Here is a 27,707-nt window from a genome sequence, read left to right on the forward strand (position 1 = left end):
TTCATTGCAATCGGTTGCACACACATCCTTACAAACTTTCGCATTCATTTATTAAGTATTGAGGTGAGAGGACATTTTAAGGAAAACTTTTTTTGCCAACAGAAACCTCTAAGCTTTTGATAAAGCATAATAAATTAATTTTAAATGTGTATGTATAAATTTCGTTGCGCCTGTAGATTTTCTCTTTCAATCTCAACAATTTTAAAACAATTTTTTTTGGGATTACCAGAACAAAATAAGATTTAAAATAAATAAAATAAGTCATCGTCACACTCATCATCCAAAGTGGCACACGTCATCTTTCGCGTGCGTGGCAAGCGTGCACGCTAGCCGCGTCATCCGCACATTATAAATTGATAAAACTATGTTCATCTCGCTCTTATGTTAACTGTTTACTTTTAAAAAAGTGAGACGCAGCATTGTTGATTGAGCGATAACTGTACAGCGGCGATCTGGCAAAGTTTATCCAACTTCCAAGTTGGCGGAAACCGAAACCAGCCAGTTCATTTGGAGCGAACGCGTAGAGAGGACGTGTTTTGGGTTCATCTTAAAACTTTTCGTAACTTTACCATGGCGTTGCGCTGCGTGCTTGCGGTTCTGGCATTAGTGGGGGCCACTTTAGCGGGATCCGATGTAACCGAATTAAAGGTCGAAGTAGTCAGCACTCCCGAAGGGTGCACTGTCAAATCCAAGAATGGCGATATGCTTACGATGCATTATACCGGTACACTTGATGACGGCCACAAGTTTGATTCTAGGTAAGTGGACATAACAAATAAAAAATGATAATAACGAATATTGTTATCTATAAATTTTAAACTCAATTGTTATCATACCGGATGTACGAGCTTTTCGTCGGCATGCGGGTTTTTAGTTTATGTATAAAACTTTGGCCACGTTTTTACATTATAGATGCAACTTCCAAATACACTGTTGGCTTCTGCACGTAGGCATACATAAATAATATTGTGTGACCTATATATTACTTTACTGAGCCCGTAAACCCATTTTATAACGACAAAAACAAATGAGTTAATCTATCACTCATTGTTATTTATAATTCTTATAATGTGATTATAATTAATATGGCATGAGGATAATGAACCATTTTTAATTATTTCTAGAATATAAGCGTTCATTTGTCTAATATCTTTACGTATATAACAAAATATACAAAACTTATTTAGGTATTTTTTTTTGCTGATATATTCTCTAATGAGGTTACCGTTCTCATTACTAATTAACTCTATTTAGGGCAAAAGTATAACACTAGATATTAGTATAACACTATATATTTAGTAATCACGGCTTCATGAAACAGAAACAATAATTTGAATGACAATATAGATATATTTATGTTTATAAATGTACCTACGAATTACAATTATATTGGTTAATATTAAATTTATCGCTTATCTTATCTTGTTGCCACTATAAAAAGATATTTTTTTTTAAATCATCACCAACAGAAACCTGAAAGCAAATTTAAATGATAGCGATATTGAATAATTCGGAGAAAATTTAATTACTGTATACGGTTGATTAAGGATTAACGGTATTCGAGATAAAACTACTTGAAATAAGAAAAAAATACATCCACTAATTCACATAAAACGAATGTATTACCGCCGAATCGAAGTAAACGAAAAGAGCATGGCTAATTTCTTAATCAATGTAATTAAATAAGAAATACGAGATTGCAATGCAATTAGCACGAAAACCATTCGACAATTTTTAAACCTAAATTACGTTAGATACATTTTGGTCTTTGGAAAACTAACTCTGTAAGTGAATTGTGGTTTTGCCAGGAGGTAGAAGGTAATGAATGCACACCCGGATACTTAGACAAGAAATTTGGAGAGAGAAATATTAAAAACCTCTAGCTTAGTAAATGAATACCGATGGTATATATATTATATGTAGTTGATATTCAGTAAGGACTTGGAAAACATTATTTCAATAAATTGTGTAGGATACATAATATTATCAGTAAAAGCATTTTTATTTTAATTTTTCTCAGTTTAGAACGTTGTTGCATGTTTTTACATTTCTGGTCATGGTTTTTAACTTGATCTTTAATTTTATATTCATGTTGCCAATGAAAAAAATTCATAGTCAATTTTTTACTTGATTACAACACCTCATAATATGATATAACATGAGATGTCGTTCTAATCCGTAATCTGTAAAAATCCGTTCAGCTGATTCGGCTGTAGCGCATGCCAAATGAATGGACCTACATACATACCCTCGAAATACATTAACCCTGCAGTCAGTCGGTAATAAGACTAAGGATTGAGGATAGATTCAATAACTCACATGGTTGTACAGTGCACGTTTCACTGTTCACAAAAAGACCTAATGTTATATAAATAACTTTAATTCCGTTTAATGCATATCAAGTAATTATTGGAAGCAATAGTGGCTCAGTGGTGAGTATCGCGGACTTGAATCGAAAATTCGGGTTTTTAGACCATTATCCACATCACCACTGCTCAAAATGTTGAAGGAAAACACGGCGAGGAAACCGGCATGTCCAAGAATCAAAAGTGCGCCGACATCCGTCACCACGCATGTGGTGGTGGATTACGGTCTGAACCCCTCTTAGGAGGTCTGTGTCCCAGCAGTGGGAACTTATTGGCTGATCTGATTAATTGTAGATACTAAATAATATGCATAGCGTAAACACAAATTTCCTCCTCACAGCTCCATAAACAAAAAAGATAAATCGGAATGCAATATAATATACGTACGTACCTATTTCATGATTACCTGACTAAGTCGAGCACACTTCATATTGTGTTAACGCAAAACTTTCGTCGTTACTCTTATTACAGTTAACGTACATGTGAAAATTTTGCACATTATAATATTTATAATTCATGTACCTTTCTTCTTGCGCCTAACTTTTACTCAACGAATTGCATGATAAAATCCAGCAATGATATACGAGTATGTTTATGCATATGTTTGTCGTTCGCCTATAACTAAAGGGCTAAGATTCTTGCTATATTGAAATAAAGTACTCATTTAATTAAAATGTGTAGTATGAATGAGTGAATGAACGAAATACTCTTTATAGTACATTATACTTGTACGTATATATGTGTGTATAATGTAAATAGGAGGTAACACCACTTGAAGTCAGTGGCGTAAGTAGAGCACTGGTTGCGGTGTAGAGATGTAGCCAAAGGCTTGGCGGCTGAAATAACCGCTTCCATTTCGTAGAAAGAGACCATACCAAACGCACAAAAAATAACCACTAACAACGATGCCCAAATTCGATAGAAAGTTCTCGACTAAAGTCTGACGCAATTTAACCGATCACTAAAATCCTTCACACAATCGGAAAGACTTCCGGAATATTAATTAATATTTTGTATTGTTTATGCAGTTCCTCGCTTTAATAACAGGCAATGACGAAATTGGATATTGATAACGAATAAATATTTTACAGAGTATATATTTGAGTAGCTGTTGCCCTATATGTTGATATTTATAAAAGAAACGAATAAACACTTTATTGTACAGATCAATGTTTTCAACGTAAAAACCTTTCTAATTTCTCTTTCTTCTTAATAGTACACGAGTATATCGATAGCACAATTCTTTTTAGTATAGAAATAATTTGTGGTTTAAGTCAGATTAAAGTGCAAATAACACATTATCAACAGCATTACGCATTTTGTGATATATAAAATATTTTGTTATTTTAAACTTATAACTTAGTTATTTACATTTTGTTTCGTGTCGCGAAACCGCAAACCGCTATCGCTTTTTACCGTAATTAAATTTGTGGATATAAAACCAAAAAGAAAAATGTAATCTTGTTTGAATATTAAGAATTCTGTTGTGTCGCCCGCCCGTCTCTTCCTGATGTGTATAATTTAATTGCGCGCGTCGTAGCCTCAAAACAGCCTTTTATATATCTTACAAAGTGTATTTACTATTTAATTGACTTTTATATGCGCATTGTGTATTTTTAGCAGTACAAATATTTCACAAGCTCATTACAGAAAACATTACATTTTTCCTTCACCCGTTATTCTATCGCATTCTTCACGGTTAGGTACTAATCGCAATCATTCCAAGCATGTTGCGTATTGTTTTACGATTTATTAACCACCGATTCAATATTTTTAATACTTGTGATAAATATAAAATATAAAATTGAATCCTGTATTATCTTTCAATTACAGATAATTATTACATTTGAATTTATTTTTAGATTGAAGTGTTTGTTAGAACTGTTCGCTGATCATTGAACCGAGGTACGAGATAGAATTCTGAAAACAATATTCATTTGTATTTACAAGAGACGAAACAAAAATATAACAGTGTAGGTGCAATAAAAACAACATCTTAATTAGCTCTATTTCTTGAAAGGTAGTTTTGTAGATTGGCTCGTTTGTGCGATACCGAGAATATCAGTATCTTGGTCCTTAAAGAATGTTACATAAAATTAATTGGCCATTAGTTTTAACGGTATAATAATAAGTCCACGTCACATTATATTGTTAAGGAATATTTGTTGAATGATTGAATATAACTTTATAATGACAAAAATTAACAAATTAAATCCGTTTTCTTTATATATTCACTGCAATACATATTCGGTGTTTCAAAAGCTATTATAGTAGGTATAATGACTTAAACTTTACTTCAAAATAATACGTATGACGTAGTAGAATGTAAAAATAGACATAGGTATCTGCAGAGAACCTGATTTTGTTTTCCTTGTCCAGCTTTACTCTGCCAGTTTGTATTACGGTCCATAGGCACTGCGGCCGCCTGATAGTGACTATAATTATATTTAAACATTTCGTCGTTTTATTATTGTTAATGTAAGGACGTATATAGCTCTAAAGTTCCCTGTATATATTAAATTAGATACACGTCTCAACTCTGTCCGGATGAAACGAGAAAAACCTATTTGCAAAATCTTCTTAGATCAGAAAGGTGCACTGTTACATATGAGGTTATATTTTTATTCCAACCCGATTTTGCTATGCCATATAAATTTTAAAAAATAAACATTTTCCTTGCGCGACGCGACGGTTTAAAAAAATATACCTACCTACTTGTTGAAAAACGTCTCTAGCGATTCTACACATGAGAATAATATTGGAGATTTATTTCGCCGCCCGCCACCGAAGCGTGTTTCACGAATTTATAATACAATATGCTTTAACCAAAACTGCTAATTTACGTTATGATCACAAAAGTACTTCGTTGTACGTATTAATTTAATACTGTGCTGTACATTTTGGTTCAACCGCCAGCTCGTAGAGTTCATATCAATGCTATTATCCAGCAATTTAAGTTAGATTCTAAGTGGAACGCTTTAACTTTTATATTAAAGAAGTTCTTGGGTATTTTAACAATTATTACATCATCAGGTTTTAGCTTTTACGGATTTTACTAACCTAAATGCAATTTCATGAATAAGCACTGATTAAAAATGGTTAAAGATTATCTACCAACTCGTTGTTGCTAGTTTCTAATAGAGATAACAATAGTTATATTATAATATCCAGTTGAATAGAATTGTTTGAATAATGACAGTATTACAAATCGATTAATATTACATTATAAAATGTTTATGCAGCTCATAAAATTTCAATTAAAAATTTAAATTTAAAAGCCTTTTATTTCCTTATGAACAAATCGTTCAGAAAACATATTAGAATCGATAAAATTTTTAACGACTCCAACCTTTATGTTTTTAGTTGTATTTCAGGTATATAGTAAATCCACGATTATGACATCAATATTTGGTTACTAATAGTTGTCAGGGGTAGTATCTATCCATCCCCTAACATTTATCATGTATATCTATCTGTAGAATATATAACGACCCACGATATATCTACGCTGACTTTTTTTTCCAATGACCGCGAATACAACACTGTGATAGTTTTGTAAATCGAATCCGAGATTGCTCTCCAAAAAAAAAGGAATATGATATTCCCAACATTCGAAAAAAACAAAAACCCATTATTGCAGTTCAGATTCGTTTTCATAACAAAGTATACCCTTTGTATCGAAATATTATGCTCATCAAATATGAATTGAACTTTTTGTGTCAAGTGTCAGTATAGGTATGCCTATACAATATTGATTTGTTTGGAAAACTAAAATTACAATTTATTTTGTTACTAGCGGTCCGCCCCGGCTTTGCCTGTAGTACATACACAGCCTATAGCCTTCTTCAATAAATGGAGTATCTAACACTGAATTTTTCAATTCAGAAGTTTCTTAAATTAATGCGTTTAAACGAACAAACAAACTTTCTAATATTATATATATATGTAGGCAAAAGATGAGCAAAATGAATATTATGTATCCATCATGTATGATTTCGCGTTGGATATGCAACTTCAATTAAACCCATAATGATAATTATATGAGAGCTACAATATTAGTAGGTACTACGATAGTTCACAGAGTCCTTTTCACACAATCCCGGACAATTTCTTCTATACAATAACTATATCGATTACTCTACGTGTGTTTTAGACCATCCAGACCTCACCGATAGAAATTTAATGAGAAAGCTTCGAATAGCTCAAAAGAAAATTAAGTTTGAAATGTAGAGGGATTTCCACGGGAATCTAGTTAATTAATTTGGTAAATAGAAATTGATCCACGATCCAATCAAGTACTTATTACCAATATAATCAGGATGGAATCACATCTGTCAGTAATCATTTGCATTTTATCTATTGGAATGGCTGTCGGTAGGTGCCTACGTATTCGAAATTTTGTTTGAAAATAAATTACATTAGTTTAGTCGAGTTATGCAGGTGTTTCGAAATTCAATGTATGTAAACATCATAAACATTTTATCGGAGGCTTAAACACTAAAACATCGAGTATATGTATATGAAATGAATGTAAAAGCTACAGACCAAGTATAAATGTGTCATTATACATGACGCCCGGGCATTATAAGAATGACTAATATGAGAGTGCGAAGCGAGCGTTCTAGGACAAGGGCCGGCGACTGCCAGAACCGAATACTATTTGTTTTAGTTGGACGAGGGTTTGGGTTAAGCCGAGCCGAATACGACAAGTTTCTGTTTGAGTGGGAAACGCCCTAAAGTCTTCGGCACGCTCACCTCGCTCGCTGGGCTCTTGCGGTGGTTCGCATTCAACGTAACATGCTTCTTGTACCGCTCCACACCAAGCGTATTCTACCCTTAAAACAAAGCTAATAAATAGCTTTATCAATTATTACGAATTTGTTCAATGGTCGCATAGCAATATTCATAATGACTAGACAATTAAAATAATGAAGTTTTGATAATAGATAACTACTTGGCCCATAACATATTAGAATAGCGTATAGATTTAAATTCATGGGCGAAGTGAAATAGGTAGACGACCTTATCGTAACTGCAAACATACGATAACAACAAATCGAAGATTTTTTCCTTACAGTTGCGTGCCGCCGTCAGCGGCCGGCGAGTGCCACAAACGAATTCTACCTATTTTTAGAAATTAATTCTCTTTAACGGAATTGAAATGCAATTTATTCGTTATATTATTTAATCCGACGTTTCGAAAACTTTACAGCGGGGGTGGTCATTTCATGTGGTATATATACATGAATGTATATATTTAAATTAAAAACGATTCGTGTGATTTGTTGTAGTACATTTTGCGGTTATTAACAATTGTTTTAGATTGTGAAAGAACTTTAAACAGTTCCATTGTTGAGTAACACAAAAGTTCTCGCAAGATTCTCGATAGCTGTAATGATCTGTGGCTATAATTATGATTTATAAAATAATCTGATCTGAATTCATATACGAACCACTGTCATTGTTTCATCGACTAAATGTGAGAGCAAATATAATATTATTAAATTACAAGAGGCCGGCCCACAAAGAGCTATCAACCTCGCAAGGCATTTGCCGTATACTGACGTGGCGGGCTCGAGCTGCCGCAAGGCATATGAGTGGTGCCATGTTGTCTAAGAAAACGTGAAATGGTTCGAGCTGGGCACGCGCAGCAACTTTCCTATGTTGCCCACGCTACCGCGCTCGTTCGAGGACCGCATTCTCACGCGGCAAATGCCTCATGAAACTGATCGATCTGCGTGAACACGTACATCGCGAAGAAAGCCTACATCATTTCTTCGTTCATAAAGGCGTGATTCTGAGTCTAGAGTACTCGTGGCAAATGACAGAGCTGCCTTTGAGCAACTCAAAAACCGACACACAGTGGATCGGCAGCTCGGGCGCTCGCCCTTAACGACGCAGGCGCTTGCCTCGCTCGAGCCACATTTACACATACCGAGCAATTTCGAACAGCTCTATGTAGACTCTGTTATCTGTCTCTAGATCATATATGAAATAATAAATAAACAAGAATTGAGGGATATAAGAGACAACTCAGCGAACAGTAAGTATACAAGTCTTTAAAGCTGAAAGTTTAAAAGAAGTTTTTAAAAGAAGATCAAATGTTTTTAAATCTAAATTATATAATTTACTTAACTTAATTTTTTACTAGTTGAATATATATTCAACTAGTTAAAAATTAAGTAAAAAACATAACTTGTCGAGAGGAAGCGACAGACAGAGAGAGCTACTATCGCATATATAATATAAGAAGGAATTTCTAAAAGAAACAGCGAATGTGACGAATTTTTAACATATTCTATCCGGTACTTCCAATTTATTTAATTGCGTATTGTTTTGCAATAGCTTCCAACGCAATTTGAAGGCTTTGTGATAACCAACACGACAGCATTATGTTTCAGCTCGACGTCATCTATGTATTGTATTCATTGAAAGCATATTGGAAATGCTGTAGACAATGTGTTTAATAATAGCTAAAACTGACGGTATACTTAATAGACTCTGCTTGTAGTTTATATCCAGTTATAGGTCATCATTTTTAATGGATTTCATAATGTACTTATATAAACTATTTTTAGCTAGCTTCTTATTTAAGGGCATAAGTTGTTTGAGGTTGTTTATGTCATCAATCTACTAAAATCAGATCAAATGTAAGTATATTCCCCTTTTATTTATTTTGGGTTTAGTAATTTTGCTTCGACTTTCATTAATTAATTTTATAGAACAAGAAATACATGATTAATGTAACTAACACAGGCAAACACAGTTGACAAGTTATTCATAATAAAAAATAGAGGTACCAAATAAATATAAATATAATTTTAAAGAGTATGGAGAATTTTACGTAAGATCTGTAACAATGTCCACAAGGATCCCATACAGACTTTAAGATTCATAGATAGTTAATAATTAATTATACCAGTGAGTTTTAGTTTCTATTTATATTTTATTCAATAGTTGATTTAAAGAAAAACAAATTGATAATTTATTCCATTGTTATTAGCCGTATTGTTTTTGCTTTTACTTCAATGCGTGGCGGTAAACAATACTCGACGTCTCATGCAAAAGAAAAGATATAGATACAGCTATGACAATCACAAATAACAAATGACATAACTTGTCTATGAAACCTGTAGTACACTTTTAATTATATTGAATTATGACGAATTTTTGTGAAATCGTTCTCGGTGTCATATTTGATGACCAGAAAAGATAACATACATACAATGCTTGTTACGGCGAAATAAGCATATGAAATCCTATGAATAAAATAAAAATGCGCAGATAAAATTGCAATAATCTATTATAATCTTACAACCGCCTTATAAAATTTTTAACTGTAGAATTGTATACAATAACAGTAAATCTTTATAAAATTAGATAGATATTTATAACTAACGTGTTTCATTGATTAGTCATATCATTAAAAATCGGGTTGCTAGTAATTAGCCATAAGCTTTGAGGTTATTTAATGAAACTGTGCTGATTTATAGTGACTCGATTGGAACGGTTGATGAAGTTTATCAGATTACATCTTGCTATGCACGTGCCATCGCCTCTCCGCCGACAGGTATATTATACAGCTCACTTGTCAAAGCATGATTGCCATGATTTATTGTGGAATCAAGCGTACCTACACACTCGAATTTTCATTGCATAATAAGTACTATCTCGTACATTGGGGGAGAGGTCATATTGTTACACGTATGCATATGCGTACCTGCGCAGGTAAGGCTGCTTTAAAATAACAATTGTTTAAATTATTTGATAATCATGAAATATAAACTATGTTTCAATATAGTTAATAAACTTGTAAATTGTGGGTATTAATGGTTGGTTATCACTACATAGTATAAAACAAAGTTGCTTTCTCTGTCCCTATGTCCTTATGTATGCTTAAATCTTTAAAACTACGCAACGGATTTTGATGGGGTTTCTTTAATAGTGATTCATGAGGAAGGTTTATATTTATAATAACATATATAAAACTATTTTGAATTAACGCGTGCGAAGCCGCGGGAAAAAGGTAGTTCGAATATAAAATGGCCTAAGAAATGCCCATAATTATAATTTATGAATGCCAAATAACATATTTTATGCTTTCTACCACAATAGTTCATACATCATCATTAATCTTTACTAACTTATTTTTGTTTGTGACGTTTTCACGCAAAAACCACTGGACCGATTTAAAAAAAAATTTTCACCATTAGAAAGCTGCAACTACACTAAGTGACATAAACTATACATGTACCATGGCCGAACCTGCGTCAAACAGCTATTTGCTTTAGAAAATAATTTATAAAACGAGTGGAAAAGTCCAACGTTTGATCGCCAACTTTATTGTATTCATTTTATTATTTTTCACGCCCAGATTGTCTTTCCATTTCTAATTTAATTATGTTATTGAGATTGAATCCCTTTCAAATCCCTCGCGATTCCACAAATCAGTCTCCGTGATAATGCAATATTATCGAGAGATCGCACTCCGTGGTTGTTATTAGTTTCTATCTGATCAGTCGTACCGTCTAGTTTTCCATTTAAATTTTCATTGCTATTAATTATTTGCATAGGTACATAAATGATTTTTTTACACATATATTTCTCATAATAATTATGTGTGGTCGAGTCGAGATATATATTTGCTTTTGTTTTATTTGTTTGTATGTGTATTACCTGTCTATACCTTTTTGGTAGTGCTTTCATAGAAACAAAAATTAACGAATGTCCTCTATGCTATCCAAGGTTGATTTATCTGTTATTGATAAATATTTTTTAAATTTAGATCCACAGCAGCGGGCACTCAATATTGTAGTGTGGCCTCTGATAACCTTTTAATAGATAATATTTTTATCGCAATTAAAATTAAAACTCTATGCAATTGTTCAATAATATAGATACATTTGCATATAATAGTTTGTAACAATTTAAATCAATATTGGTACTTCTATTTTTCCTTGCGGAATGGCTTCAAGCTGTACATGTCTATTTATGTCAGTTTGTTAAGAAAAATATAGAAATACATTTTATAATCTGGCTACGCGAAGTTTTGCTCTTTCCTATTTATGCTTGATGAATTTCCAGTTCATGTGTTTCATTAGGCAGCTAAATTACTATTCACTTCTATCAAAAAGCATACACGAAATTCAGGCACTGCGAACGCTGCGATTGCGAATTGAATGGCTTTGCGTCTGTTTTTGAGGAAACATATATTCTGATGTATGCTTTTTGTTAGATGCTGTTACCGCTGAGGCCTGCATCTGTAGTCAGTACCCAGCTACGTTAAAGGTGGGTACCTGAGCGTGGTCATCCGCCTCCATTAATAAGTCTTCTTACAATGCATGTTACGACTAACATAGCACTTCTTAAATTGAATCGAACGTTGTTTCCGTATAGTGTATTGGCGGAATAACATTAATAATCGGAGAAGATAGGCGCAGCACAAGTAATAAAGTAAGATTGCAGGGTACGGGAGACGTAAAGGCCTGCGTGATACATGGCGGGCGCAGTTTATAGGCCGGGTGAGGTTTGCCGCTGTTTAATACTTAATATCGAAAAAATACAACCAATTCGTCGCGCATCCGTCTCTTCTCCCTAAACAGTAAACGATGGTCGATGTCGACATTAATGTTCTTTATTTATTACATACTATCAAATTAATTTTGTGGGTACACAATGTACAGTATATAGTGTGTATATAATAAAAATATTATACTCGTTTTACAAATGTTAAAATGGATTTATCATATCTATAATTAAATTTATCATTATAACATTTATAAAACTAGTATTTTTTTTACACAAAACACAGCCAAGGTTAAGTTATGATTGTTATTATAATATTTTATTTAATCACCTAAATGTATTCGTTACTTTACGTAGCGTAACAGCATCTATGATTTAAGAGAATAAACAAATTCTAAACAGTTTTCAGATGTATAGAGACCATAAATATTCAGAGCCAAGTAATAAGTATCATATAATATATTATCATATTGCATCTGCAACATTCAATTTATTACAACCTGGTGCCAAATTCTGCTGTCTATCTGCTGTAGCCGCAAATATTCTACGTAAAATGATACACGAGACTATTATTTTAAAAATCGATATTATTGCATGATAGTTTCAATTGTAAAATGTATTCCAATAATACCACTATTGTAGTTAAATCCTCATTGATTGTGTAATCTCTTTTGGAAACAATTGTTTGAAGTAGTATTCAGCAGAGAGGTGGAGCAGAGAGGAGTTACGGAATGTAAAATTAATAACACTTGTAACAAACAATAACAAGTAAAATGTTTTCACTAAATATCATTCCAATGCATTGTTGTCATAAGTGTTGTTACTAATCCGCCTTTTCTTTATAAATATAAGGAACAGCTGACTCCATAAGTGTAACTTATCACTTCGGGGAGAAAAATACTTTACAACCGAAATTTCATACTGTTTCGGAAAAGTAAGACAATTTGAGATACTACTTACTCATTACCCATCCCGACTCAACCCGGAATAAAAAAGAAATAAAATACACACAATATTTTTTAATCGCTTCAATAGGTCCAGTGGTTTACTCCTACAACGTCACAAAATCACAACTTTATAATATTAGTATAGTTTCAGATGCAATAATGTAAGACAATTCAAACCATTCATATAAATGAAAAAATACACTTTATACCTACGTACTAATATTTATCCGTTAGATGTCTAAAAGCGCAGCAAAGCTGTATACGGAGCGAACAAGCCTTCTACTTCCTTAGTATCGATTTGAGCAAAAAAGTAATTCTCTAAGAAGTGAAGCGGTAACCGCGTGGCACGCCGGTAACGATGCGGTCTTTCCCTCAGCCTCTGAATTATTAACACGTGCCATCCAAGAAGTTGAATCGACAGAATTAAAACTTACCGAGCTCTTTCATATTTAACCTACTTACGTTGTTTCTCATTCAACCCATTCAGGGAGTCCTACAATTAATGTGGCCCTCAAAAAGTTTCGCCGCCGTAGACAGTACCAGTGATATGCTATATTGTTAAGGATATTATCTCGTACGACAAGTACTAGCGTACCGCCCGCGGCTTCGCCCGCGTCGTCAAAGAAAATTCCCATGCGAATGAGATGTTTCACCGCGGTAAAAAGTACCCTTAGGTGACATTCTCTAGACTCTAAACACATATTTAAAAAATGGAAACGAAGACGGATTTAGAACCCAGGTTAGGTTTCGCATTTGGTTCGTACAAAATTACAAACAATTATAAATTTGAATGAAATAATATGAATGCTTAAATAAATGAAACAAAAGATTAACAAATGACATATGATATTGACTTTTAATAATGTCAATTATATGCCAAATTACAACAAAAAATTGCATTGTATCCACAAATAACTGCAAGTTAATGACTTACTTTGTCGATTTCATAAATAAAACTAATTAACAAAAAGGTCGCCGACTTTATAACTCTAATTTGTTCAACACGAGATTAGAACAGATGTTTAAATTAGAATAAAAATTATTGTATTGTGTGGACAAATCTGCGACCAACGTTCTATCAAAAAGTTCAAATTCCGAATCTATTCTTACGAAAACTTTACAAAGCATCTCCCTTGAATACCAGTATTATACGTTCATCGTCCAACTTTATATATTTAGTTTAACTCTATGTATAATAAAAAGATATGTTACATGTGCCGAACATTATTCACTCTCTTTGGAAACGTAAATCTGAACGATTGATGTATCGGTGCGCGTACTTCCGCATAAAAATTTTGTACAGTGCAGAAGCCAGCCAGGCGCGGCACTGAGTTTTCATTACAGTTTCTATAGGAAAACAGTTTCCGGTCGACTGTGAATTGTCAGTGGACACATGTGGCCTCCACCCCTTTGAATAATACACGAACGACGGTTGTGTGCGATCTTTGCCTATTTTATTACGGGCGATTGGCCCAAGACCCAGACGAATGTGTGTAAAAAAACATGTTTAAAAATGTATCTCATCTATTGTGGCTTGAATTCGGCACTCGTGACAATTTGTAAATAAGCTATGCCGCCGCGACGAGTTTTAACTCAAACCAGCCTTTTCCATCAGGGTTGTAAAAATCCTAAATATTAAAGATGAATAAATGTAGGCAGTTAAAGGAAGCTCCTTTCCAGCCTATCACGCCTGTTTAACGTATCATGAGCCGGTTTCTTGCGGCACGTTTGCGAAGTGGCTCGTCGACGTTAATAATTAAGAGCACTTTTCCACGCGGTAAAGGTATAACGCGTTTGCCGACCGCGACGTGCTACAACAACGCTTTCACTATTTGATAGCCAAAAATTCTAAACATTACTTCATTGCACTGTTACACATTATTATCATATTTGTACTAACATTATAAAGCTGAAGAGTTTGTTCGTTTGAAGGCACTAAGGAAAAATCCTATTTGAAAAATTCTTTCAGTGTTAGATAGCCCATTTATTGAGGAAGGCTATAGGCTATAATGTACCATGAGTGAAGCCGGGGCGGACCGCTAGTCTTTAATAATACTCTGATTCACAATGACCAACAAATAGTTGCCACTATTATATCAAACATATTGTATCGAAATTAATTATTAAGCCATTAATTTTCAATAATAATGTGATTAAGTTCTATGTCAAACGTGTATAATTGTTAATATAATTTAAATAAAGGAAATCGTGCTAATTACACCACTTTTAATTCAAGAACGATTGAACGGATTATAATGATACTTGATACGTGGAATTTGTGTCCGCTTAGATTCGGCTTCTTATATCTATAATATATTAGTGCTAAAACCTCATACGTGCGGAGCCAGGTCGAAAAGCTAGCTTGATAAAGACTCAAATAAAAATTCTTATAACAAGATAAACAAATTTTAAACATTACGCGAGTGACATGCATTTATTAAAAAAGGGAAACATATTCAAGGTAAACGTGTGAGTGAGTTTTTTCCTTAACATTTCCCTACCTACTAAGTTAACTTAAGCCGCTCTTGACATATGCTTAAGATAAACGGTTATTTTGCACACTGTTTGTACATTTTTTACTTTTTAAAAAGTATGCCCTCAGACGTAGGGCTCCAGAAAAAAATGATAATATATTATTATGGCTTTCGCTCGTAAGTATTTTCTTTTTTGTTTTGTTATGGTGCACCATATTCGGGCTTGTAACGTTTCTTCATAAACGAATATTCTATTTATAACAAATTACGTACGTGTAATGATGAACAAATCTATAGACGTCCTCTAAGCTTTTGACTGATCGACTAGAAGTCTCCGGTAAATAGAGCTTCATCTCATCACTAGTTAACGTTTGCTTCGAATATCGTGCTCTGAAAGTTCTATAGCGTATTTTGAGAGGTAAAATTTACTGATGAATGAGCCGTCCGTATAGCAGCTTTAATACAAGGTACTTTTGAGGTTTACAATTCCAAATCTTAAATACATGTATAATATAGGAATGATTAAAAGGCATGTATGCATTCATTTTAAGTTATTCCACCTATGTACCTTGATTCTACTCATATGAGCCGTGTATATAAAACGTTTCTGTAATTTAATCCGATGTATGCAATTATCACAAAAAATATTAATAGTCAACTATAACAGAGCCTTTCGCTTGATTGATCACACACCTTTCGGTCCAATAAATACTAAATAAAGTAGTGAGCAATTTGTCCGTCTCACTTAGTTACGATGAAATGATATATTAATATGGGGGGAAGATGCATCGTTCTTCGGGTTATGGCTTAGATGTACGTGCCTGATGCCTCCATGTCAGTCTAAAACGTCTATTGAACTGAGAGCTATACAAAAATTACAATTATTATTAAAATATTAAGGATAGTCATTTTTGAGCACAATTCTGAATATATTTCTATCCTGAATAGATTCTTTTCATACGTACATGGACCATTTTCCTTGAATTAAATATTGTCAACCATGAATGTTACTTTAAAAGCGAAAGAAATGCTTCTTACAAAGAAGTATAATACCGTACATATCCGACGACCGTAATATATCCCTACTTATAGAATGTGGTAGTTTGCTGTGTTTCAGTAAATTCTTTTATGGATAAATCGGCGGGCTTTAAAGTCTTTGTGATGTCCTAGCCATAACATTGTTAGTGACTAAAAGAGGACGGTACGTAGGTAATATATTTTCTATAAAATATACGAACCTTTATACCCGAGGTACAGACGTAGCATAGCGAAGTTATCGCGTTAGCTTTGTGCACAGACACATCGAAGCAAACCATAAAGGTTCCCAACAAATATTTCTGCATTTACAAAAATATGTCAAAGCTCAGGTAATTTTGCATGAGTTATTTTTTATCGACGTGCCATCAAACCTAAGTGATTCTCAAATTGTATTTAAAACTGACAAGTTATCCACATTGATACACTTTAAGACGTATGGGCTTCAGTCGTTATGTGTTATAGTACTTAAACTCGGAAAACATTAATGATTACGAAAGCTCAGTTTGTGTACTACTTTTTAACGAATAGACCAACTTTTATAATGTCATTATGCTATCGTAAAAAAAATGTTTACTTAGTTTTTTCTTAAAAACCGCAAAATGAAACGAGAATGATTAAGGTCGGGTTAAAAATAAACTAATTATGTCAATAGAAAGAGCTTACAAAATTACCCTAAGGATGAAGCGTTTTTACAAAAATTTACGCTACTCGTAGAGGACTCCCGTTGATTTCGGGAACCTCAGTTAAAAAGTAAATATATTGCGAAATATTTTTCCTCGTTCTATTGCTATCGCTGTCCATTTATATTATTATAAATATAAAAATGCATCGCACCAAACATAAATACTTCATTGAATTCTCTAACTACATTATAGAAAACACTTATTAAAATGTATCTTACGTCACGTAGCCCTCAAACAAAGTATGTAGTATTAGTAATGCAGAGAATCAACGAATGCACAAGAGCATCCAGCGTTATTTTTACTCATATCACCCCAAGAATGCTTCGGCATGTGGTCTCATACATAATACAATGACAACCACTAAAAGTGCATTTGTGTGTCTAGATCTAGTCAAGGAACTGTAATTGACAGAGTCGATACTGAGAGTTCACATTCTTATTGGTTTCTATAAATAATAGTGTCTCCAAACATTTCCTTTTGAATTGCATTTAATGCCTTCGTGACAAACAATTACATGATATTTTTCTTATTGTTCTCTATAATGAAGAATAAATTACCTTTTCGTATGTTGTTTGTGAGTTTATTTTAGTAGTACTTCGCTCTTTTTTCAAGTCTATTTGTCTATGAAATTTTATTCTTTAATCTTTAAGAAAAAAAATCCAATCGCTTTAAAAAGTTTATTTATTTCCTCTACTTATTTTAATTATATTACTAATTATAATTTTTTGCCATATACAACATGGACCTAGATGTAAACATAAACTTGTTACGAACGAATGGTTCGTAGGGTGAATACTATAGGGTACATTGATGGTTATTTAATATCAATTGTTACCTCTTTTGGATATCTAAGTGCTTACGCTTAATTATTCATGACAGCATATTTTGAGGTAAAGGTATTTCACGCTCCCGGGCGCACTTTAAGTTTCTACTTTCCACCCATTGAAGTACTGCATAAAATTATAAAAAAACTTTCACTCAATACTTGTTGAATAATTGTTTTGCGTTTATTCTACTAGTAAAAACGTTATAATTCATATTAAACACATGAATAATAATAGCTGGAATCTGTCAAGAGACCAAGTTGTTAGCAAATTCGCAACGTCTCATAACCCAGTGAAACAAGGTGTTGTCAGGTATAAATATTAAATTTGTATGTTTCTGAGAGTTTCGGCTAACACATGTGATTCCTACACTAACCGCGTGGTTAAAAATTCAGCGAGATGTTATCGCTGTTCCTGCCATTGTCCTGAATTCGATCGCCGCTTTTTAATTCGAGGATATTTTCAATAAATACTGGGTACTCGAACCCCTAATTCATGTCGCTCATTCAATAATAATAATTAATGCAATCCATATGCTGAATAAGTAAGTAAAGAACAGAGCAACAAGTTATATTTGTCCCTTGTTAAATGCAATGTCCTGGTTGGGGAACAGTCAAACAAACAACGCGTATATCTTTATATATCGGGTTCTGATACCCAAAATTTTTTCATCATAACCTACTATTTTTGTGTATAAGTGAGGTGCAATAATTTTCAAAAATATACACATGCAAGCAAAAGCTTATATTTTTAAGATGTGACGAAGTCTGTCTTATATATTATTAAATAAAGTGGGGGTGGCTAGGGTGGCCGTGTGAAAAATTCACAGCCAGCAACCGCGTTCAAAGGCTATCGTGCAAAACGTGATGCAGGTTTTATAAAAATAGTTATTTATGAGTTTCACTGCTATTTAGTTCTTGTCAATTTATTATTGTTTTTTATTAAAGTGTTTGGACATGGAATATTTTTATTAGTTCCTTATTTGTAGTGATATAAGCGTACTAAAACATAGATTTAATATATACCTTAATAAAAATTTCACATATACAAATCAGTGCAATAACTGTGTAGTAAATAGTGTGAATTACTAATATAATCCCAATCTATTTTCGGTCTTCTATATTACTTTATTATTTATATTGTAGATCTTATTTTTTAGATTAGCGTAATTATATTTATTAGACCTTTAAAATATACAAAGTAACGATTCATATTTAGTTTTCAATTAATTACTTTTGAGTGACAATGACAGCTCGATTGCTATTTTGGAACTCATTTGTCAATTTATTATTTGCCCAAGTGTTAGTTGTATGTTTACCGCACTTATTTACCATTAACTATTTCTTAAAAAAAAATTATTGCTCACGTAAAAGTTGACCTATACTTTTTTGTTGACAGTATATATGTAGTTATATAACCTAATTTGTCATATAAAATAATCTAATATTAACTCTATTGTTTGACACTATTTACATCCTATTACAGTTATGCCCAAGTTTGTGTGAAAGCGTATCCATCTTCTTTTTGAAGTGATACCTTCTTAAGCCTCGTTGAGCACTTTTCGAAGGGGAAAATCCTTGGAAAATGTTATGGATTCGCACCTCCGCTTATGCTGTGAAATTTGAAATGTTCCTACTAAAATTCTAAATTTGTAAGTTATCATTTCCATCCCGAGTCCCTAAAACTGGTTAAGTATATTTTTTCTTTAAGTAAAGCCAGTTCACAATCAAATGACCTCGAATATACTGTGTTCCTAAAATGATCATTAAAATTTTGAACACGTAATCTATGAAGAACTCGTCTCTATAACATATATATATAGGAATCCTAACCAGTTTTAGACGATATCCAGACTTACTACTTTCACTCAACCGTGACGTCAGCGGAACTAATTGATTTAATAGAAAATTACACCTTAATTATGAGAACCAAGATGAACGTTTAAAATGTATACAAAAGCGAAAAACATTATGTTATCTGATCAGGTACATTATAACGAATACTGCAATATCCAGGAACTGTATCTAAGATAATTGACTGAAACATTTTTGTACGAGTTCCTGGCATCGTATTATAACATCGCCTTTGAAACGGAGCAGTCATTAAGGTACACTACTATTAGAAATGTTTTTAATTAAATTTTCTCTTTTATACATGTCTATTGTGATGAACTTTAATAATGCCGAGCCAATACCATTACTTCAGCAAATATCTTTTGTTTTATTCATGCTATTTAAATAATAATATATGTGAAGCAAAGTAATGTAACTCAAGGCTGATGTTTGTTTAAGACATTGCTGTATTCAATACACGATCTATTTGGATAACTCATTAACAGACAAAATACCTAGAATATTCGACTGTAAATCACATTTGTTTTCAAGTGGTAATAAAAGTAATATAAACGTAATGTTTTTTAATTTCAATTTGACACTTTGATATCTTTTTATTTATGATTGTAATTTTTTACAGTGAAGTATAATAGTATTATATAAAAATGATTTTTTAATATTCGAACTATCTCACACTGAAGAATTTTTCAAATTGAACCAGCATTTCCTGATATTATCGTGGTCAAACAGATATACAAACTCTTCAGCTTTGTGGGTATTATTATAAAGCATAGATAGATAGGGAATTCACTTGGCGAGTATTTTTGTGTACTATATTATATCTCTTGAGCAATCTAGGATTACAACTTTTATGGTTTCGGTGAAAAACGCAAAAAGTACAATTTTTTGCCAATTCTTGTGTAGATTTCCTTATCTTCTTGTTATTTTTAGTATATTTTGAAAAATCGCGAAATTTTCAGAATTGAAAATTGAATTTAAACAGGAATTCATGTAGCTTCACTCTTATTTTTTGTTCTTATGTGACCGGATTAAGAGACCCGTATAAAAACTAAGTTCAGCATAATTTAATACGGAATCACATCTTGCAAGTCACAATTTTATTATCTGATGTAATATCGTGTGAGTCTCATTGTCAGGAGAGAGTTGAACAATTGCACCTACATGGCTTTCACTTCGCTTGTTCAGCGTATAGACCGTAACACTTTCATTGGCGAGGTCACTTTCGCAGCTTCGTAGTAATGTCCCCAATAATCGTAAGCAAATTCTATCAAGAGCATGGGTTTGGTTAAAATAGATCCTTAGCTAAGGTGGACATTGAATTTATACTAAAACAGGAACTGTCTATTTACGGGGAGGTTTTTCAGTAATATTTAAACAGACGTCGGGAGTTTTAATTTTTCAATTACACGCGCAAGTTATTTTTCTAGCTGAAACCTGTACTGTCTGTTTTTGTCTTTAATATAGTGTTGGGGCTGTGGTTAAAAGATTTTAAAGCAACGGGCCGGAGGCCCATGTTTTACCAAGATGACTTGTTATTTGTTACAATTGACAAAATATTTTATTTAATGTAACGATAAGATTAATACCATCGATAACAGAGAATTCTGTTGTGACTCACTTATATTGTATTCTATTTGCATGCCCCGATTCCGCCCGAATAGAGTATTTAAAAGTAAAAACTGTTAGAGACGGAGAGTTATACCTAAGTTGTGTAAATATATAGATTAACCCTTCAATTGTTGTTCATCGTGAGTTTGATTTTGTAGTAGTATTTTATTAGTCAAGCCGTTTCATTTGATGCCCATATTGAGTTGTTAAAATATATTTTAGACAATAATATTCTACATGCCATTTAGATAAAATTATGCAACATTTAATATAAAGCCGTTCAGTGCAATGTTTTTTGTTCCTTTCAACTTCAGACACCTGCAATCTTATAACTGTCTGTTACTAAGCTCAGTGCCGCGTTCTGACGTGAATTAATACCTACATAAAGTACCTTTAATTAAAATAGCATTACATATTCGTATGTGAGTATGCAATATTTGAATAGCTTTGAAAAATGCCTTTAATATATTTTCCAAAGCCTTTGATAGCTGATGCAATTAGGAAGCTATATTTAGCCACATTGCTAAATATCAAACAAGTACATTCCAATGGTTCATTGCGTCACTAGTTAATATTCATAGTATATGTTTAGTGTCCTAAACTACGTAACACAAGGATGCACATAACCAGGCACCTACTTGATGATTCGTGAAAGTGATGTGAGGTGAAGTGAAGTGAAGAAACTCACGGATATACGTTGTTGCGAAACGTATTGCAGAAGATTCCTATTACATTTAAACAATTTACATTTATTTGAAGTCACTGACTTTCACAGCTAAAGTCAAAGACTAAAAGAACTCAGATTTGTTTAGTAATTAAAAGTACCTCCTCATGGAAGAGTTAAAAAATGCTCACAGAGACGTTTCCTAGGACTTTGTTGTATATTTATTAGTTAAATATCTATTACATATTCCCATTAGCTTCAAAAAAATAAGAGATAAAACTCCATCTTGAATTGTATACGTCGGATCTACGCAATGTTAATAAATACGAAACAAGGAAAGCAATTGCTCAACCAGACGAAAAATAAGGAAAAGGAATGTTGCAACTTCTTAATTACTGAAATGTCTATAAAAGCTTCCTTTAGTTGGATAGTTGCGTCTATTAGAAATTGTAGCGGAGATATGATTGTAAAGCATAAAAATAAAATAGTTTAATATCAAATAGAGTGTGTATAGCTTTTAAATTAGCGTTGCAATTTCAATATAAGCGGCAGTGTCGGTGGCTTTAATTAAGTATGGCCATTGTCCTCGATCACTATCCAAATAAAGGGCTTAATTGTCAACAAAACCGTCGCAAGTGACAAACATATTATGTAAAATATAACTAAAAGGAAGCATTCATGCTTTTGTGGTTACAGCATTCACATCTTATTCAAAGATTAGCGGGAATAATCAGAACAATATTTTTAATTATCGTATTGATTATTGGGTAGATTATTTGCGCCATATTAATAATTTTCGTTAAATAAATAGTATAATACTAATATATTTAATAAACACAAATAGATACATACATTTTATTAATAGATATAAATATCTTGTTTTCAATGTACTAATTTCTATACAAGAAATTGCCGCATTGTTTGCTATACATCTTTGAATAGCGCATTCAACCCTTTGTGTAAAACAAAGGTACCTATTGAGGTTAAAATTATTGTAGAACCAATTTCCCTGGTGTCATCACCAGCTAAATGATATAACGGTTATAAGATAGGTTCCATGCAGACGCTATATGTACACCTAAATTTGAAATTACATTGTTCAAAATTCAGTCCACTTCACAATTTTCTCGTAATAGTATGAAGAATGTACCTAATAGTAGGGTACCTTATATTTGGGACGGATGTCTATAATATTTGCTACTTTATTTTTCTTAATCAAAGTTACTCGTATATAAAAATGCTAAAATATAAACTTTCGGTGGGTAGTTTTGTATAGAATCTGTGTGATATAACACAGTATTCGACGCAGTATACAGTATTCCGGAACAAAGGCCTATGTAATAGTCATTCTCGGAACCTATTTATCTTTTTACCCGATCGCATTGACAAAATGCATGTAAAGTTACTACTACTATATCAACTCTATAATATTTTTTACTAAGCAAACTCACTAACCAGCTAATATTTAAAAACCACATACTATTTACATTATCTGCTATATTTTACAGTATGGTTGATAAACGCACGTTATTATGATGATGACTGTCTATGTTATAACTAACTTTTCTTCGTTACAGCTACGACCGTGATCAACCTTTCACTTTTCAACTTGGTGCCGGTCAGGTGATCAAAGGCTGGGATGAGGGTCTCGTCGACATGTGTGTCGGTAAGTAATTTTCTGTACGATATTTAAATGTCAGACACATTTTTATAACGAATACAACCATGTAGTGATTAACAAATAGGTATCTTAGTGGTAAGAATTAGGTTGGGAACATATGAGTTAGAAATGATTTTTAAGTATGTTAGATTAGCCGATCTCCCCAGCTTGCCCGTGGTACATATATAATAGCATATACCAGTCTTGGATGACGTTCGTATCTAACGGTGAAAGTGTTACAAATAAACTGCTCATTAACATTCGTTGTAAGTTACAATACGATAGGAATGCTAAGTTTAGAGTTCTAGTTTGAATTAGCGATTAAGGCCAGCCGTACACGGACCGCTTCAAGCAGTTATGACCGACTGCTTGAAGCCGCGACCGCACGGTGAACTATAACCATTCATTCGCTGCCGTACACACGACTGCTCGAGCAGTCGCGACCGCTTCAAGCCGTCAACTACATGATGAAATTCCATCGTGCTGTCGACCGCTCGCGAGCAGTCGCGAGGCATACACTGACTGCTCGAGCCGTCGGCGGCTCTAGAGCAGTCGACAGCTTTACGACCTCCCCCTCCCTTCTCTTCTGGCCTATGACTAGACTGCGGTAGAAATTCAACTGCTCGAGCGGTTGGTAGCGACAGCTGGAGCAGTCAACAACCGATTGCTCAAGCAGTCAACGCCGACCGCTTGAGCGGTCCGTGTACGTCGCTCAGCCGTTAACTGCTCGAGCAGTCCGTGTACGCCCGCTCTAAGATCCGTCTTTAGTAAAAAAAGTCAATAAGCGATATTGTGTTATAATGAAAAAAACTTCATTATTTTCAGGTGAAAAGCGTAAGCTGGTGATCCCATCGTCGCTCGGGTATGGAGAGCGCGGGGCCGGCAACGTGATCCCACCCCACGCCACCCTCCACTTCGAAGTCGAACTCATCAACATTGGCGACTCGCCCCCAACAACAAACGTATTCAAAGAGATCGACGCTGACAAGGACAACATGCTGTCCCGTGAAGAAGTGAGTATAGAGTTAGCGTTCTTGGCCATGGATACAGATCGTGATTCGGTGCTATCGCGAGAAGAGGTCAGTTCACGCTTATACGGGTGATGGGACTAACCGAATCTGAAAAGACACGTAATAACCCCTGTAATTTCTATGAAGACCAACGAGCTGGTTGCTTAAAAATCTCATTGTTAACTGTGCGACTGTGAACCGGTCTGTCACTATGAATCAAGTTGAAATCAAATATTCAATTTTAATATTATAAGCACTACATATATATATATATATATATATATATATATATATATATATATATATATATATATATATATATATATATATATATATATATATATATATATATATATATATATATATATATATAGCAATTGGCAAAACAACGTTACACGGGTCAGCTTATTACAATAAATAATAGTATAAGCTTGACTTGCTAGATGGCGTTATATAAAATAATGTATAAAAAGTGTTTAATAATTTATTTAACCAAATGAAATCTTTGTTATTCTAAACAATATTTCATTTTTCAGGTCAGCGAATATCTAAAGAAGCAGATGGTTCCATCCGACGGCGCTGAAATTAGCGAAGACATCAAACAAATGCTGGAGAGCCATGACAAGCTAGTCGAAGAAATATTCCAACACGAAGACAAAGACAAGAATGGTTTCATCAGCCACGAAGAATTCTCAGGACCCAAACACGATGAACTATAAATGTTACGTACCTCCCAAAATTATACAAAATTAGGCACAACGGGGAGTACCATAATAATAGGATATAGAGATTGTCACATATTTATAATCCATAATTACATATTGGCTCAGTTAAGTTTTATTCGAGTGACGTGTAGATTAATCTTGATTATGAATAATCAGGTAGTCTTTACTCTTTAGTGTAATTTTTATACATAATTTATGTTGTTGGTACTTATGCCTTTTATTATATTAAGTCAAATAATTTATTTTAATGACAAATTTTACACAATTTTGTTCTCTATTAATTATAATTATATTTTTTTAATATAATGTTTTGCGATTTTACTGTTAATGCTGATTTTTAATATACTTAGTTATTGTTGTAGTCTCTCTTATCAATACATTCAACATTTATTACCAATTAGGTACCATAGATCTGTAATATGTCACTATAACTCTTTTTATACTTACTTATGTTACATAACTACTTATGAAATAAGTAAATATGGTATACTCAGCTTAAATATTCGCAATAAAAATATCTGATGTTCATTTCTTAAGATGTTGAAATAAATTATTAATATGGCTAAAACTGAGTTTCACTTGCCCTTGGAATATAATTAGTCAAAACTTAGAAGGTTGATTACTTACTTAACAATACTTATAAAAAATTGATATTAAGTAAAAATAGTATAAAAATGAGGAATGGACTGGAAAAGGTGAGGAAAAGGATAGGGACTTCCTGCTTCCCCACTCACTGTCCACTGAACGAAAAACAAAAGAGTGCTTCTATTTTACGCCGATCTTTTGTGGTGTGGTACTTCTTTTGTGACCTTTTTTTTTTTATAGTGGGGAAATCTTGCATAGATACCCACGGCCCCACGGGGATGGAGCCGTGGGTTATGTCGGATTCTTACCGACCAAAACCCCACTGTGTTCCGTCTAGCCACTTGAGTGAAGGGGCCACGGGAGCTGATTAAAATACGTCCGCGACCCCCTCGGCGGCTGCCCGTTGCCGGGCCAGGCGCATAATTAGAGCGGCGCTTCTTTTGTGACCTGGGTCAATATGTCGCTTATCTAACACATTACAAGATAATGCTTGCGGATTGCTTCTATGTCGATTTTGAGGTTTTCCCCGATAGCAGCCATGACAATAAAATAAGAGATAGCGATAATTTATAGACCGGAAGAGGATGACAAAAATTGGGTGATTTGTACGAATATGGCGGTTCTTAGCGTCGAATCATGGGCATGGCAACTTGATAGTAAATACTAGGCCGACTGGATTTGTAGATAGAGCTAGGGTACCTACCTACTATTTCTTCAAAAAATAATATACTATGGTATTGCTATCGTATATATTTATAATATATCGTCATCAGCCCATATATGTTCCCACTGCTGGACACAGGCCTTCTATGAAGGTTCAGGCCGTAATCCACCACGCTGGACAAGTGCGGCTTCGAACTTTTGTTTCTTGGATATGCCGGTTTTCATACGACGTTTTTCTTCACTGTTTTGAACAGAGGTCATATTATCCACATGCGCAGATAACATTAAACATCAATTTATTTCCTGCACGCTCGCCTGGTCTCGAATCGCCTCCCCGACTTATCGATTTTAAGTTCGAGGTCCTGACCACTGAGCTACCACAGCTTCTTATATGTTTAGTATTCATTATGAACATTTTATTCACAGAGCAAGTTAACATTAGTAGGTACGTAGTTTATTGGTTATCCCGAATGCTCAACGCGTGGCCCCTTCCCAACCGCGTCATAAATGTGAAGCGGCGCCTAAAACACTGTTGGTTGTAATTAATTGAAATGCCTGCTTTTTTAGTTCCGTTGACGGAAGAGGTGAATTTAATTCAATTTGATGACATCTTTTTTATCTAATTCAATTTTGATATACACACATTATATTTGGTGTCTAAATAAGATTGAATGTATTATTGGTATGTTAACTGTGATGATATAACAGTATATTGACATAAAAAATAGAATTAATTTTGAATTAAAGATTTTTAATATAACTGGTGTTGTGTACCATCAATCTCTACATCTCTAATCCTCAAGGTGGAAGAGATCGCCATTTTAACGATAAGGCTACCATTTTGCACGTAATTGTATTAAGTGTCCTTTTGCATTTATTTATTTGTATTGGTGCAAATAAAGGGATATCAATCAATCAATCTGATTAATACCCAAAACAGGATCATGGCACCCCCCATTCCACGTAGTTTGTCTGTCCTATTCCTAGAGTATGTATAAAAGGAAGAGGCGTGGAGGAACACAGGAGCCGACCATAAATGACAGTGCTACAACACGCAAGGGCGGATGGCGGACATAGCCTCT

At 33.6% G+C, this 27,707-nt stretch overlaps 1 protein-coding gene across 1 annotated transcript; it reads left to right on the forward strand.

Annotated features, from left to right (window-relative positions):
* The first annotated feature begins 480 nt into the window (after positions 1 to 480).
* LOC119835436 (FK506-binding protein 2) lies at positions 481 to 25,919 on the forward strand. Its single transcript, XM_038360252.1, has 4 exons — positions 481 to 758; positions 23,560 to 23,648; positions 24,468 to 24,655; positions 25,189 to 25,919. Exons 1-4 carry the CDS (start codon positions 571 to 573, stop codon positions 25,369 to 25,371), a joined length of 648 nt encoding a protein of 215 aa, XP_038216180.1. The 5' UTR covers positions 481 to 570; the 3' UTR covers positions 25,372 to 25,919.
* The last annotated feature ends 1,788 nt before the right edge of the window (positions 25,920 to 27,707 follow it).

This window comes from Zerene cesonia, chromosome Z (genome assembly GCF_012273895.1).
Source record: "Zerene cesonia ecotype Mississippi chromosome Z, Zerene_cesonia_1.1, whole genome shotgun sequence".
NCBI lineage: Eukaryota > Metazoa > Arthropoda > Insecta > Lepidoptera > Pieridae > Zerene > Zerene cesonia.